The 14,613-nt window shown below is 37.4% G+C and overlaps 1 protein-coding gene across 6 annotated transcripts; it reads left to right on the top strand.

Moving 5' to 3' along the window:
- The first annotated feature begins 225 nt into the window (after nt 1-225).
- On the top strand, nt 226-13,910 carry LOC113710463 (phospho-N-acetylmuramoyl-pentapeptide-transferase homolog). 6 transcript variants are annotated; one of them, XR_011821421.1, is made up of 8 exons: nt 226-709; nt 863-943; nt 9,026-9,252; nt 10,106-10,550; nt 10,634-10,698; nt 11,103-11,296; nt 12,393-13,191; nt 13,380-13,592. XR_011821421.1 is itself a non-coding variant. In XM_027233485.2 (8 exons), the coding sequence occupies exons 1-8, from the start codon at nt 551-553 to the stop codon at nt 13,560-13,562; spliced, it is 1,560 nt and encodes a 519-aa protein (XP_027089286.1). In that variant the 5' UTR covers nt 226-550; the 3' UTR covers nt 13,563-13,910. The 6 variants fall into 6 exon arrangements, 5 of the variants coding, with proteins under 5 accessions (XP_027089286.1, XP_027089285.1, XP_071922146.1 ...); XM_027233485.2 differs by having other exon boundaries at nt 866-943; nt 12,393-12,601; nt 13,380-13,910; XM_027233484.2 differs by having other exon boundaries at nt 12,393-12,601; nt 13,380-13,910.
- Nucleotides 13,911-14,613: the final 703 nt, after the last annotated feature.

The raw sequence follows: 14,613 nt of genomic DNA, 5'->3' as shown, positions 1-14,613 counted from the left end.
AGAAAGAGAGAGAAATAAAAGAGAGGAAACAAGGTAAATGAAAAGTTAAAATAATGAAAGGGTAATTTTGTCCTATAAGAAGTTAAATGAGCAAAATTAAAGGTTAGGAGGTAAAGTTAGAAATGAGGTATACCTTAAGGAAATTAATTGTAATTAACCGTTCCTGAAATTGTTCGTATAAAAAAATGCGCTAAATCCTACAAATTAAAATTTCCCCTCATGCACTTCATTCGAAGAAGCACGTGCTCCTCGGACTCCTTTCTCAAATTCTCCGTTCATTTTGTTGTGAACTCCATTCACTTGTTCACCGCCTGCCAGGTCTCCTCCCATTCCCTCTTAAAAAATTCTGCTTCGTCCCGCAGCACATTCTCAGAAACCAATTCAAAACCACTATTATATAGACTAGTGAATATTTACTGGTGGTGATAATCCAAAAATTCCATTCTCACGATCATTTCTACAAATACCATAGTTGCATCGTCTTCTTCCGCGATGATTATGAGCTTTACCCATCAAGATTCTGCATGAATTAAATCGAGTTCTTTTAGTCATGCGATCTCATAATTCTACACTAATCTCCAAAACCTTTCACCCTAGTCCTCCTATTTCCCGATTCCGTTATCGTTCATCTGCTTTATGTGCATTGCTGGCACGGGTGTCACTTGATTCCGGTACTTTTAACGGGCTTAAATCTTATGCTTATCTCAAGGTAATCAACCATTTACACAAACGTGGCCTGCTCAATTTTGTTCTGATGCCCGGGTACTTGGTGGACTTAAGTTGTGGATTGTTTGTGGCGATTTGGTTTAACTTTGTCTTGTGTTTCAGCCCTTAATTTCTTGGTGTTCTTTGGTGCCATTAGCAGGTTGGTGTTGGGTCAGGAGCTAGGCGACATGGGTTTCTGTTGCGGCACAAGACTTTTCATGTTAATGCTATGGATGAGGTAATCATCAATTTCTTGTACCCCTTTTGTTACTCTGTGGAACCTTTGATGTATTCGGTAGGACTATGTTCCATTGATGGTATTGTACGACAGGTTCATTAAGAATTTTGGGGGAGACCAGAAAAAAGGGATAATAATTGGTAATAAGTGCTTAGAATTATGATCGGTGTTAATCGTTATGCTGTAAGACTAATATTCTGTTGCAGAATGTAGAAGATCTCTATAATTGGACTAATTTTCTAGGAGCAGGATGATGGGGAAGATTACAGAAGAAAGAATACAGAGAATTGATTGCAAGAATTAAGCTTGCTTTCCTTCTGATTCTAATTGCTTATTAATACTACACTGTAGCTAAATAACTCGACGTTTACAATTCTGCTAAATAACTCCATTTCAGCCAAGTTAGTTGTAACTAATCTTGGAATTTACAGAATTTGCAATATAGCCCCCGCTGATTTTTCTATTTACACTTATTGAGAAAAGCACTGCAACAGAATACTCCCTGCTCAAAGCAGTCCTTGTCCTCAAGGATTGAAATGTGGATATTTTTGCTTGAGATCATATCAATGCTCCGAGGTTGCATCTTTTGGAAATGAATTGCTCCATTGGACCAACACCTTAGTAGCAGGGGAATTACCTCTTTTAACTAGTTGTTGATCCAGAATGGCAACAGGCTCTAACATGAGGTGTCCTTGCTCAGTGATGGTTGAAGGAATAGTTGGAGTAACTGCATGGTTGCATACTTTCTTCTTTAACAAAGATACATGAAAGGTGGAATGGTTCTTGCATCAATTGGTAACTGCAGTTGATAAGCTACCAAACTCACTCTCCTAATTAACTGATAAGGTCCATAATATGTAGGAGCTAATTTTTGACATGAATGTGCCTTCAAGGAGTGTTGTCTGTAGGGATGGAGTTTCACTTATACCCAGTCTCCTTCATTGAATTCCCTATCAGACCTTTACCTGTTTGCCAACTGTCTCATCCTGTTCCGTGACTTGATGCAAATTATGTCGAAGCTTATTTATGACTGCTTCCCTCGCTGCTGGACTTCTGTCAACTATATTCACAACAGAATCTCCTGGAAGAAAAGGAATGTGAACAGGAGGAGGCTGCCCATATACTATTTCATAAGGAGTCATCTTTGCTGGAGTATGGAAATTGGTATTATACCAATATTCTGCAAGAGATAACCACAGCACCCACTTCTTAGGTAACTCACTGCACATACACCTCAAGTATCATTCCAAATGCCTGTTAACAACCTCAATTTGCCCATCAGATTGAGGATGATAAGCAGTACATATGTTCAATTGTACTTGGAACAGTTTAAAGAGTTCCGTCCAAAAATGACTCATGAAGATGGCATCTTTGTCACTAACAATAGATTGAGGTAACCCATGTAACCTTTAGATCTGATCCATGAAGCATTGAGCCACTGTATGTGCTGTATAGGGATGTGACAAGGCTACAAAGTGGGCATATTTGCTAAGTCTGTCACCTACAACCAAGATAGCCTGTTTCCTGTGAGAACTAGGTAGATCCTCAATGAAATCCATAGAGATGTCAGTCCAGATTCTCTGAGGTATAGGAAAAGGCTGCAGTAGTCCAGGATATGCTGCATTGTCTGGTTGATGTCTCTGACAAAAATGACAGGCAGCCAAATAGGAAGCAATATCTGTTTTCGTGTGTTTCCAATACACCACATCCTTGAGCTTTTTGTAAGTGACATAGACTCCAGAATGACCTCCAATAGGACCATCATGCCACAACTGAGTGAGCTTGTCCTGAGATGATTGTCAGCTCCCACTACCAGCCTTCCCTTCCTCCTGAGTTGTTGGTTATTCCAAGTATATTGAGAAGAAACATGTGAGAATTCTGATGTAAGACTTGCTAATCAAAGACTGTAATAAGGGATCTGAACTTCAACTGTTCCTAATTTCATCCAGTAAAACCGTGTCAGTGAGAGACTAGGAAGAAAGGATTCCTGTCTCAGAAGGTCTTCTTGTAAGAGCATAAGCAACTACATTCTCTGCCCCTTTTCTGTACTGCAGCTCATAGTCAAACACCAACAATTTTGTCATCCATTTCTGTTGTAATGGAGTATGCAAGCTCTGCTCCATCATATACTTAATGCTCTAGTGATCTGTCTTGCTAACAAAATGCCTTCCCGACAGATAATGTCTTCACTTCTGCACAGCACACAAAACGGCCATCATTTCCCTTTCATATACAGAGAGAGCTTGATGGGCTTTTGACAACATCTTGGTGAAGAAAGCCAGAGGTCTTCCCTGTTGAGTCAACACAGCTCCAATTCCTCCTCTAGATGCATCAGTCTCCACTGTGAACTCCTTAGAAAAATCAGGCAGAGCAAGCATAGGAGTTGAAACCATGATATTTTCCAGCAATTGGAATATCTGAGCAGCCTGCTCAGTCCACAGAAAACCATCCTTTTTTAATAACTCATTGCATGGCTTAGCAAGTTTACCATAATCTTTAATGAATCTCCAGTAATATCCTGTCAAACCCAGGAATCCTCTGAGTTCCTTGATATCAGCAGGAAGTGGCCAATTTTGGGCTGCCAAGATCTTCTGAGGATGATTTCTTACCCCCTTAGTAGAAATGATATGGCCAACATAGTCTATTTGAGTCAACCCAAAGGCACATTTACTCTGCTTAAGTTTCAAACCATGCTGCCTCAATACCCCAAAAACCAAATTCAAGTGCTTCATGTGTTGATCCCAAGAAGTGCTATAGATCAAAATGTCATCAAAGAATACCAAGAGAAATTTTTCCTCAAAAATGATCTGAATACATCATTCATCAAACTTTGGAAAGTGGAAGGAGCATTAGTAAGGCCAAATGGCATTACTAAAAATTCATAGTGACCATCTTCTAAATGGTGTTTTGGGAACATCTTCTGGCCACATCTTAATCTGATGGTACTCTGATCACAAATCCAATTTACTGAAAAATTTAGCACCAAAAAGCTCATCCAACTGTTCTTCAATAAGAGGAATAGGAAATTATCTTTCACTGTGGCTTTATTTAATTCCCTATAGTCAAATGCACATCATAGGATGTCCCATCTTTTTTCTTGACCAGCACCAGATGGGTGGAAAAAGAGCTATTGCTACATCTGATGATTCCAGATTGCAACATCTCAGATACCAATCTCACAATTTCACCTTTCTGAAACACAGGATACCTGTAGGGTCTAACATTAATAGGTTGTGCTCCTGGATTTAAGGTGATTCTGTAATCATGTTGTCTACTAGGGGGTAACTCAGTGGGTTCGGTAAACAAATCACCATAATTAATGAACAATTAATCCAATTCAGCAGTATGATCAAGATAAGAATCTTGCTCATTGCCAGTCATAGCAGATAAAGAAGCCATACTGGAATCAATAAAAGAAGATATTAAGCATAATTGAGCAGGTGCTACCTGTCCTGGTTTGGTCAGCACTTTCTGCATTTTCCTCGTGTTAGCCATCTGCACATATTGCTGCTTCGTTCCCCTCAGCACTACCTTCCTTCCACCATGCAAGAATTCCATCTTTTGCTGCTTGAAATCCCAATTAGCATTTCCCAATGTACACAACCACTGTATGCCCAAGACTAACTTCACAACCTCCCACTGGTAATATGATCATTTGATCTTCAAAATGTCGGCTATGCATTTGCCAAGAAAAATTAGGACACAATTCTGTGGTGGTGAGTCTATTACCATTAGCCACCTCTACTATCAAAGGAGCCACTTCCACAGTCTTTATGCTCAATTTTTGTACAACTTTGGGCAAAAAGCCTCAACAGCCATTAAACTATTGGCCGGGTCAATTTTTGACCATCAAACAATTTTTCGTCACAAACCAGTCACTCAACTAACTAATTAACACACCATTTGCCATTTTGTCTATTTTGGCTCTTAATCTACAAAATAATCCGAACAGTTGTTAAATCGCTAGGATATTGATGTTTTTTAAACATACTGGTTGGCCATGGTGAGCTATAATCGGTATTTCCACAACTAACTCACTTTTTTGTGATATATCAGTTGTAGAACAGAATTATTCCCACAAATTAAGAAAAAACAAGCATAATGTTTTATTCCAAAGAAAAAAAAGTTGGAACATAAGAATCCAATTTGGAATATATGACAAGAAGAAGCATGAATAAAATAAAAAAGAATAAGGAAAAGGACCAACAAAACCAATCTGATATCAGAAACATCAGTGTTTAGGAGGGAACTAATGAAAACTGAAACAATAACTCGAAAGAAAAAACCCATATGTCTGAATTTCACTGAAATTCTTCAGGAGTTTTGGATGGGGTCCAAGTGCAATCATGGTAGGAGTCAACTTGAAGAAGTCATCACTGGGTCTTCTATGGCCTTTCCAAGAACAACTGCATGCAAGACTAAGACTCTAGAACTAGTGGTAACTCGCTTGGAGGTCATTCAACTCAGTGAGTCAAGAAACCAGTGTAATGTCCAACTCAACTTGCTTCAACTCAGGATCAAATCAAAGAATTTTTCTGATGAAAAAGTCAATCATAATCCCCCAAGAACATTCCAGGAAAACTGATAAGTAAACTCCACATGACAATTCAATGTAGGGGAAAAAGCAATCAAGACAATTAGAGAAGCATTTTCTTATCCATTTTGAGGCCGAAGTTGTCTCATTAAAAATCCCTTTCAAGAATAGCAACTAGGTCGGAGAGGAGGAGAAGTTGGTAGGAATTAGCTGTAATTAGTCTAAGAATACAGCTATGTAATTAGTCTAAGAATACAGCTGTATATAGTCTGTAATTACAGACTATATACAGCTGTACATGGCTGACCATTTAACCTGGTTACTTGTATAAATAGATCAATGAAATATATGAAAGATATACTTTTCAGCATAATTAATAACTGGAGAGTAAACTTCAAAGGACAAACTAAATGCAGGAGAAATACAATCAATTAAAACAATGAGAAATTCATCTCCATACCCATCTTGAGGCCAAACTTGTCTCACAAAGAACAACAATTGGGTCATAATGAAGGAGAAGAGAAATAAGGAGAAGGACGTCCATAAGCAAGGAAAAGATGAAAGGGGATCAATGCTTCCTCAATCAAGAAAAGAGATGGCTATCACAAAGTGGGTCGATTTAGTGGTGGACAAAAATATCCTTGCATTTTGACACGTGCTTTGATTATTTTGGTACATTAAGAGCAAAAATTGGCAAAATGGCCAAGAGTGTGCTTATCAGTTATTTGAGTGATGATTTGTGACAAAAAATTGTGTTATGGTCAAAAGTTGATGTGCACAATAGTTTAATGGCAGCTGAGGTTTTTGGCCCTAGAACTTTTGGGTGCACAAAGTTGTGGAAACTACCACAATCAATAAAGATATTGATGGCTTTCCTACCCACATGACCAGTGACTCTCATAGTGCTGAACTTTGGAACAGCCAAAGTGGTCATGGCATTCACTGATATGTGTGCAAATTCTCCCAATTCCTCCCCATTTATCTCGTGATCTTCTTCTTCTTCTTCCACTGGCTCTTCTTCATATTCATCACATACTTCCTATCTAAAAAGCTATTGAGTGTGTTTGTATAGGAGATTATTTGAAATATTTATTGGGAATAAGTACCGTAGCACTTTTTGTGATGTGATGTATGTAAGATAAAAAGGTGATTGGAAAAATAAAAAAGTGTGTTGGAAATTGTGTTTGTGATGTAAGCAAATAATGTTTTTCCAAATCATGGTTATCCTAACACGCTCATTGTTTCTTGCATCTGTGACCCTGCTCAAATTTCTCATCACACCAGAAACACGAGCCCTTTGCCCTATTCATTTTTGCACTAAACCTCTTGACATTTTTCGTGTTGGCAGAATCATGAGCATTATAAGATGTTGAAGGTGGAGAGTTGGGCAATAATCTTGAATTCTGACTACTAGAAGCACCCATATAGGAGAAGTGATTTGAAGCATGAATGAAAGTTGTTGAGACAATTTTTCCTTTTTGAGCTTGCAGAAATTTGGCTTCCTCCAACCTAACCAATTTCCTTGCATGTCTCAATGTCTCGGGTGTGAACATCCTTACTGCCAATTGCATCTCCTCCTTCAACCCGCTCAGGAAACAGCTTATGGCATAATCTTCAGGGAGTTAAGTCCTCAAAGTTCTCCTGATACTCTTGCACAGATCCTTTCTGCTTCAAGCTCTCGAGTTCCCCTATGGGATCATGATATAAGTAATCATCGAATCTTGCTGACAATTCCTTGATATACTCTTCCAACTGTGGCAGTTCTCTGGTAATCCTGGTTCGCATATAAACCTGGTGCCATTGCAGGGTCTTTTCCCTCAAGGTGCATGGCCACCATCTTCACCTTGGCATGAACTGGAGTGTCATCTATATCAAAGAACTGTTCACACTTGTAAAGCCACCCCATGAAAACCTGAAAATCTTGTTGGTGCTTGACAACTTCCATTTTGATTGGATTGCTGCTCTCTGGGAGAATTTATCTCAGGCGAATTCCTTTGAGAATGCATCTGTAAGACTAATGACCTTAAAGACATCATCTCCTTTTCAAATTGTTCCGGCTGTTTTCTCAACATATTCTGCTCATTTTCCTCGAATTTCCTTGAATCTTGAGATCTGGTACCTTCCGCCATAGTTGTTTAGAAACCAGGTTCTGATACCAGTGTTGCAGAAAGTAGAAGATCTCTATAATTGCACTAATTTTCTAGGAGCAGTAATAGAATTGAAGAATACTACTTGAAGAAAACTGTGGAAAAATGACATCAATAATTTTATTGATGACGGGGAACATTATAGAAGAAAAAATACAGAGAATTGATTGAGAATTAAGCCTGCTTTCCTTCTGCTTCTAATTGCTTATTAATACAACACTGTAGCTACCTAACTCAACGTTTACAATTCAGCTAACTAACTCCATGTCAACCAAGCTAGTTGTAACTAATCTTGGAATTTACAGAATTTGCAATATAGCCCCCTCTGATTTTTCTATTTACAATTATTGAGAAAAAAACTGCAACATATTCACTTTGTGATGAAGCCAGGATAGGATATATTTGGGTTCAATCAGCACACGGAAAAGAAAGGACAGGATAGTAGAATGCAGACGCATCCAATAATTACGAGTATGAAGTATCCAATAAGGTCGTGTGGTAGTCATTGTTGCAAAAGAGTGAAGGGCAGTTACTACTTAAACTTTGGACAAATTGAATCTGGAAAAAGGTTTAGATTTGTCCTTTGTCCAATTAACAAGGAATGTCCCAGTAAATTACTTTTGAATGTTTTTTTGGGTGAGTTTACTTGTCTTTTTCTTGTTTAAATCCTTAACTGAAAAATTTTCAAATCTTTCATCATGCAACTGATATCAAAGGTGACTTCAACAAATAACTCAGCAAAATGGGTTGCATTTTGCTTTTTGGGCTGTAATCATTTTATTGGGTTAAAAAGATACAATTTGAAAAGCTTTGTACTGGCAATAGGCAAATATTGATTTCAAGTTTGCCAAATTGGTTCCAGTCAGAAGTCTGGGTAGCAGGTTGCTATTTTGTCTGTAAGTAAATTACCAATGGCTGGCAGCCATTAGTTCATGTTCAATTGGTTTTCTATCTACTACTATACATTTTTTCAGTAGAAGCATATCTACAGTTTTAGCTTAACTACCATATGATTGTATTAGGGAGCTTGGCTGTAAATTTAAGTTTAAACAGTTATTAGATGCATTTCTGATGGTCTTTTTGGTTTAAGAAACAAAACAAGATTTTGTTTGGTATGCTAAATCAATTGGGCCAGGAGATAAATAGTAATGGTGGTGGAACACATACTTATACTCTTTTTAATTGAATTTTATTTATGGAACTGAAAATTTTAAATAAACTTTTAGTCTTGCTGTTCTACTGGCATCTTGGTAATTATTCTTAGTTTTCATTGATTACTACACTTTGTTGTGTTACTTAAACAGTATTTTCTGATAGTCACGTGATTCTCTATCATCAACAGCACTGTCAAGCTGCTATAATAAAGTATTTGTCTGAGAAACTTTGTTGCACCTTAACTAGGGTTCATTCGACGTTTCTTCATTCCATGACTGGGCAGATACTGACGGGCCTGTTGAATATGCATTCTCATCAAGTGAAGGGGAAGATAGTGATAGTGAAATGATCTTACAGCCAATAACTGACGTCGATTTGCCTACCAGGAAAGAGCACTTCCATCCCACTGATGACTCTGTCACTCTGGCAGCTCATCGATTTGCAACACTTGGCAGGGCACAGAAGAAAAGAAAGTCAGTACACTTGGTTGACTGACAACTGAGTCACTTGAGCAGTTAGTGTGTCTTAAGAAGTTGATACCACCTTTTTTTTAATGTTTAAAATGAATATAGACTTTGATAATCGATGCGCAGTTCATTTCTTTTACATGGACTCACTATCATGTAATGCTATCCATTTTCTCTGTCTTTAGGTTTCTCTTGCTTAGTTTATATCGTGGTCATATTACTTGCATAAGAACAGATATACATAAAGTATAGTAGATTTAACTTAATATGCCATTACCGTTGCTTACTTTTGTCGCATGTTAGCGTGATGCTTATCCTTCAGTTATTCATCTTTTTTTCCAAGTAATATGAAGGAATTGTGTGTTTACACTCAGGAAGAGAATGAGGAATTCATGTCACATACTTGATTATCAAACTAGGGTCCCATGGAGGGGGGGAGGGGAGGAAGGGGGTGTGGGAATATGTGCTAGATCATCTCATACTCAAATTGAAGTAATTAAGTCTTAAAATTTTGCTAGTACGACATTTACAAGTTTGGTGTATCTTCCTCATTAACTAACCTCTCAGTCTATGTTCTTCGCTTCGTTAGTTATTAACCTAGTTGTAGTATGTCAATTTATGGGTCATGAACTGTATCACAAAAGCACAAGATCTTAGTTGAATAATTCTTAAGTGAAAGAAATATCTACTTGATATCTACTCAGTTGCTCTCTCTCTCTCTCTCTCACACACACACACACACACACACAACATACAAACATGCAGACACTCCCACACTTGTTCAATTAATAGTCATGTTGTCCTTTTTAACAATTCTATTCCTCTTATGGTTGAGTTGATTGGAACTTTCTCATTGCAGGTCTATATATGGGATTCTGAATAATTTTGGAATTCTGGCTTTCTTGATAGCCATGTTTTCACTTGTGGACTGGTGTGCATGGCGAATTGTTAGATTGCCCTTACCACCTTTTTATTTGATACGGCCTTTTGCAATATCCATAGCTATGGTGTGTTTTGTAGGATATATATGTGTTCCGTTGCTTCGTAGTTTGAAGCTTCTATCTATAATTAGGAACGGTCCAGCTCGACACTCTTATAAAAGCGGAACCCCTACTATGGGTGGCTTATATTTCATTCCAATTGGTATAATAGTTGCAGAAGTTATAGTTGGCTTTTCTTCTATTGAAGTTTCTGGAGCAGCGGCTGTTACTCTAGTGTTTGCAGCCATTGGACTCGTTGATGATCTATTGAGTCTCAAAAATAACAATAATGGTTTATCTGCAAAGATGAGAATTTTGTTGGAGGTGAGTTTCCTTTCATTCCTTGCTTCTGCTTCTATAGGATTTATTTGCTTTGTATAACACAAAAATGTTATGGTGATTAACAGATAGCTGCAACAACATGCTTCTTATGTTGGCTCTATACCGCGGATATATCATCACCCTACAGCATGTATACCTTCTTGTAACTAACTTGATCAACATTTTTTGATGGTAACCACACTTCTATTCTTCCAATGAAATTTTCAAGAGGATGTCTGCTGCTCCTTTTGTTTGTCATTTTTTTTGTTTTCTTTTTGGCTTTAATTTTTCTTGGTTGGAACTTGAATCTTTTTTGCTTTTTTGGCTTTTCTTTATTTTGGTGCTGAAATTTGTCATCACAGGAAAAGAATATCATCCTTATATCTTATAACGAATGGTACCATTAAGATTTAATAGTTGCAGATATGAGCTTTTAGGTTGATTTGCGGCATGCGGATGGTTTGATTAGAATTTTTTGAACTCTAACTAAACATATACATGAGGAGCATCCCTCATCCACTACTTATGTCATTGTCTATTTGAAATTTTTCACAGGAAAATGCTGGTTCCAATGCCAGCTCCACTTGGTCTTCTGTGCCTTGGAAATTTTTATCCATTTTTAACTGCATTTTGCTTTGTTTCAATGGCGAATGGAGTAAATTTCACAGATGGTCTTGATGGATTGGCTGGTGGGACTGCTGCATTGGCTTTCACTGGGATGTCAATTGCTGTTCTTCCAATATGTGCTGGTTAGTATGTAAACTATTGAACTTACTGCTGTAAGATTTAGATTCTTGGCTATTTTTGTTTCAGTATTTTACTAAAAGTGAAATATCAATTAGGGTGTGTAGTAGGAATTAGTAGTGCAAGCAAACTGAGCTCATGGCTAGTGCAGTGCTCAATTTGACAAAAAAAAAAAAAAAACTTGCCTCAACTCGATTTATTAACCTTAAATTCAAGCTCGAGCCGCTGAATTAGCAATTCAATTCGAGCTCAAGCTCTAAAATCTAGGCTCAGAGGCGTGTGAAACTTATCTTATTGGTATCTAGGCTCGGAGACTGTTCATAGTCTTAAGGGTGGGTTTTATTTTATGTGATATTTTATTGGTAAAGAACTGCAAGAATTTGTGGTAGCGTTCTCATATATACTTTTGTTTTGGCAAAGACAAAAACATGGATACGACTTGAATTCATTTTTGGCATCAATTTGGGCAAATGGTGGTATGAAATTCATTGTAATAAAAGTGCTAGAGTCAAAGTAGGCATATTGCTGATTGATGAATACTACCAGATTGAAGCTTCAAACTTTTGTTCTGAGTTTGAAATCCAACTCAAGTTTTTTGCTGTAGTTTGGTTGATGATATCTTATATACCCTTTTTGTCAAATTCGTTTGTTTTGTTGTTCATAGTCTTATGGATGGGTTTTATTTTATCTGATATTTTATTGGTAAAGAACTGCAAGACTTTGTGGTAGCATTTGTATATGTGCTTGTTTTGGCCACGACAAAAGCATGGATATGGCTTGAATTCATTTTGGTATCAGTTTGGGCAGATGGTGGTATGAAATTGATTTTAATGGAAGCTGTAGAGGCTTGATGTGGCTTGAGTTCAAGCTCGAATAATTCGTGAGTCGAGCTCGAGCTCAAGTAGGGAATTTTTAAGGTGAGTCTAACTCGAACATACAAATATTCGGGCTTGACTCAGCTTGATTATGCCCCTACTAGGATTTGTTATTGCTAAAAACAAGGACTGGGAAAAAAAAACTTATATTGTTTGTAAAATTGTACTTTTTCAACATTTGGCTTTGGAATCTTTGTTTTGTGCTAATTCTTGAACTTTAAATCAGATCTTGCTGTGTTTGGAGCCTCAATGGCTGGTGCCTGTGTGGGTTTTCTTTTTCACAATCGGTACAAAGCATCTATATTTATGGGCAACACTGGAGCCTTGGCCTTGGGTGGAGCCCTTGCTGCCATGGCTGCCTGTACAGGAATGTTCTTTCCCTTATTCATTTCATCAGGAATTTTTTTCCTTGAGGTTTTGTCAGTTATAATGCAGGTACAATATCTCTATCCCATGGAAACTGATCTTCTTAAACAGATTTTCAAGAAAATGGTAGATGAGTTCCATGTATTTTCCTACATGACTTGAGAAAGTTCCTTGCATCCTGGTGTACACAAATTCTATTTGTGATTTGCACTTGATGCTTTTGTTTGTAATACAGTGTGCATGCAGATTTACTGAGGTGTAATGGAATATGGATTCTTATAATAACTTTTTTATGAATTGTTTCAGTTCTTCAATGCTGTCGTGTTGTGTTGCTGCTTCTGATTTCCTTTTGAGATGGAGGGCTGCGGACCTAACATGCCTAATGTCCTGTCGATTGTTTATATTTGTCATCATTATTATGTCTACACATCTAGGAGATGATATTTGGAATCTTTTATCTTAGTTTTCTTTCTTGTTCACTTTTTTCCCTTTTTTGGTGCAATTTTTTCCCTGTTTTCTTTGTTTCTTCTTTTTTGTCCAGTTTTTTTAATATTCTGTGCCTTAAGGATTTTGGTACTTATGTTGCATTATTTTTTGTGCCCGGTGCATAATTTGGATTTGCATATTGGTTATGCTTAGGATGACATCAATTACGTCAGGTAACTTGTACATATCATTTCCCTAGCTGGCATCTTCATGCACATAAATTTCATCTAGTAGTTCTTGGATACAGTCACAGCATTCTTATAATTATTGTGTGGTTAGAATTTTGTCCTACCATGCTAGACCTATGATTTTTGGTGTGCAATTTTCTTTTTCTGGATGAGTAGCTGTTCTTGTGTCTTAGGTTTCTTTCTTCAAGACCAGCAAGCACTGGCGGGGAACTGGCTACCGTTTGTTTCGGATGGCACCACTTCATCATCACCTAGAACTCTGTGGAATAAAAGAACCAATAATAGTTGCTGGTGCATATGTTATTTCAGCTGTGCTGGTCTTTTTGGCTGGATACATTGGTCTCATTTCAGCATAAGTTGATGAAGCTTTCAGTCATCTCCTCAAGTTCATTTGGCTGCTGTCAGGTTTCTCTTTCATTTTCGTGTTTGGTTGGACTTGCTAGTTGCTACCTCAAATTCTTTGAAGGCGCCTAATTTGAGTTCCTACAATTTTTTAAACATGCCATTACTGTCCCAAGGGATTTAGGTAGATGTTAAACATTCTGAATGAAGACACTAGGAGTGTGTGTGGCATTAATGTCTATGCTTGTCTTTTTCCAGAAAGTCGGATACGGATGAGTGCACTCTTGGCTCAGATTATCATACGTACTAAAGACTAAAGTGCAAAAACTCTATACAACCATTAAATTATTCGAATTGCATAATTCTAGTCATTGAATTAGTTTTTAGTTTATTTCCTTATTTTATCCAACATTCTTATGACGCTCGATTTCACAAGAGATACTGGGTTAATAAAGCAAATTTTTTCAACAGAATATGATGGTGAATTCTTTGGGAGGAGTTGTTTAGAATAATGGAGAGAGTTTTTTTTTCTACCACTAATCACACAAAAAGCATAATCCTTTGACATACAAACAGATTCATGAATAATCAAAAGCTTGATTGATTTGCACGAGAATGTGAAGAATGGAGGAATTTTGCTTTGGTTCTGGTTCTACGGTCCATTTTACGAAGGTGAACTTCCTTTGTTGTCCCGAAAGGAAAAGAAAATTTGGGGTTTCTACAGCAAATTCTTGAGGGGATAGAAAGGGATAGAGGAATTTGGGGATATAAGATTTGAAGCGGTATAGTATTGCTTCAAATCTATATCGCCTTAAATCCTGCATCTCCAAATCCTTCTCTGTCCTCCACAGAATTATCTACCATGTCGCCATCTTGTGTCAATCAATTACGTGACCTATTTTAATCATCATCATCTCCAAATTGTAATTCCAGTTGTACTCTAAATGGTATATGAATAGTACTATAACGTTTGAGTATCTATCGTAAAAACAGATTACAGAGCAAGTCCATATAAAACTTGTGCTTGGTCTCCAAAATACTCAAAACACTTAATCCATAGTCCGC

This window comes from Coffea arabica, chromosome 9e (assembly GCF_036785885.1).
Source record: "Coffea arabica cultivar ET-39 chromosome 9e, Coffea Arabica ET-39 HiFi, whole genome shotgun sequence".
Taxonomy (NCBI): domain Eukaryota; kingdom Viridiplantae; phylum Streptophyta; class Magnoliopsida; order Gentianales; family Rubiaceae; genus Coffea; species Coffea arabica.
The sequence above is the reverse complement of the archived record's forward strand: the minus strand, read 5'-3'. Positions and strand labels throughout refer to the sequence as shown.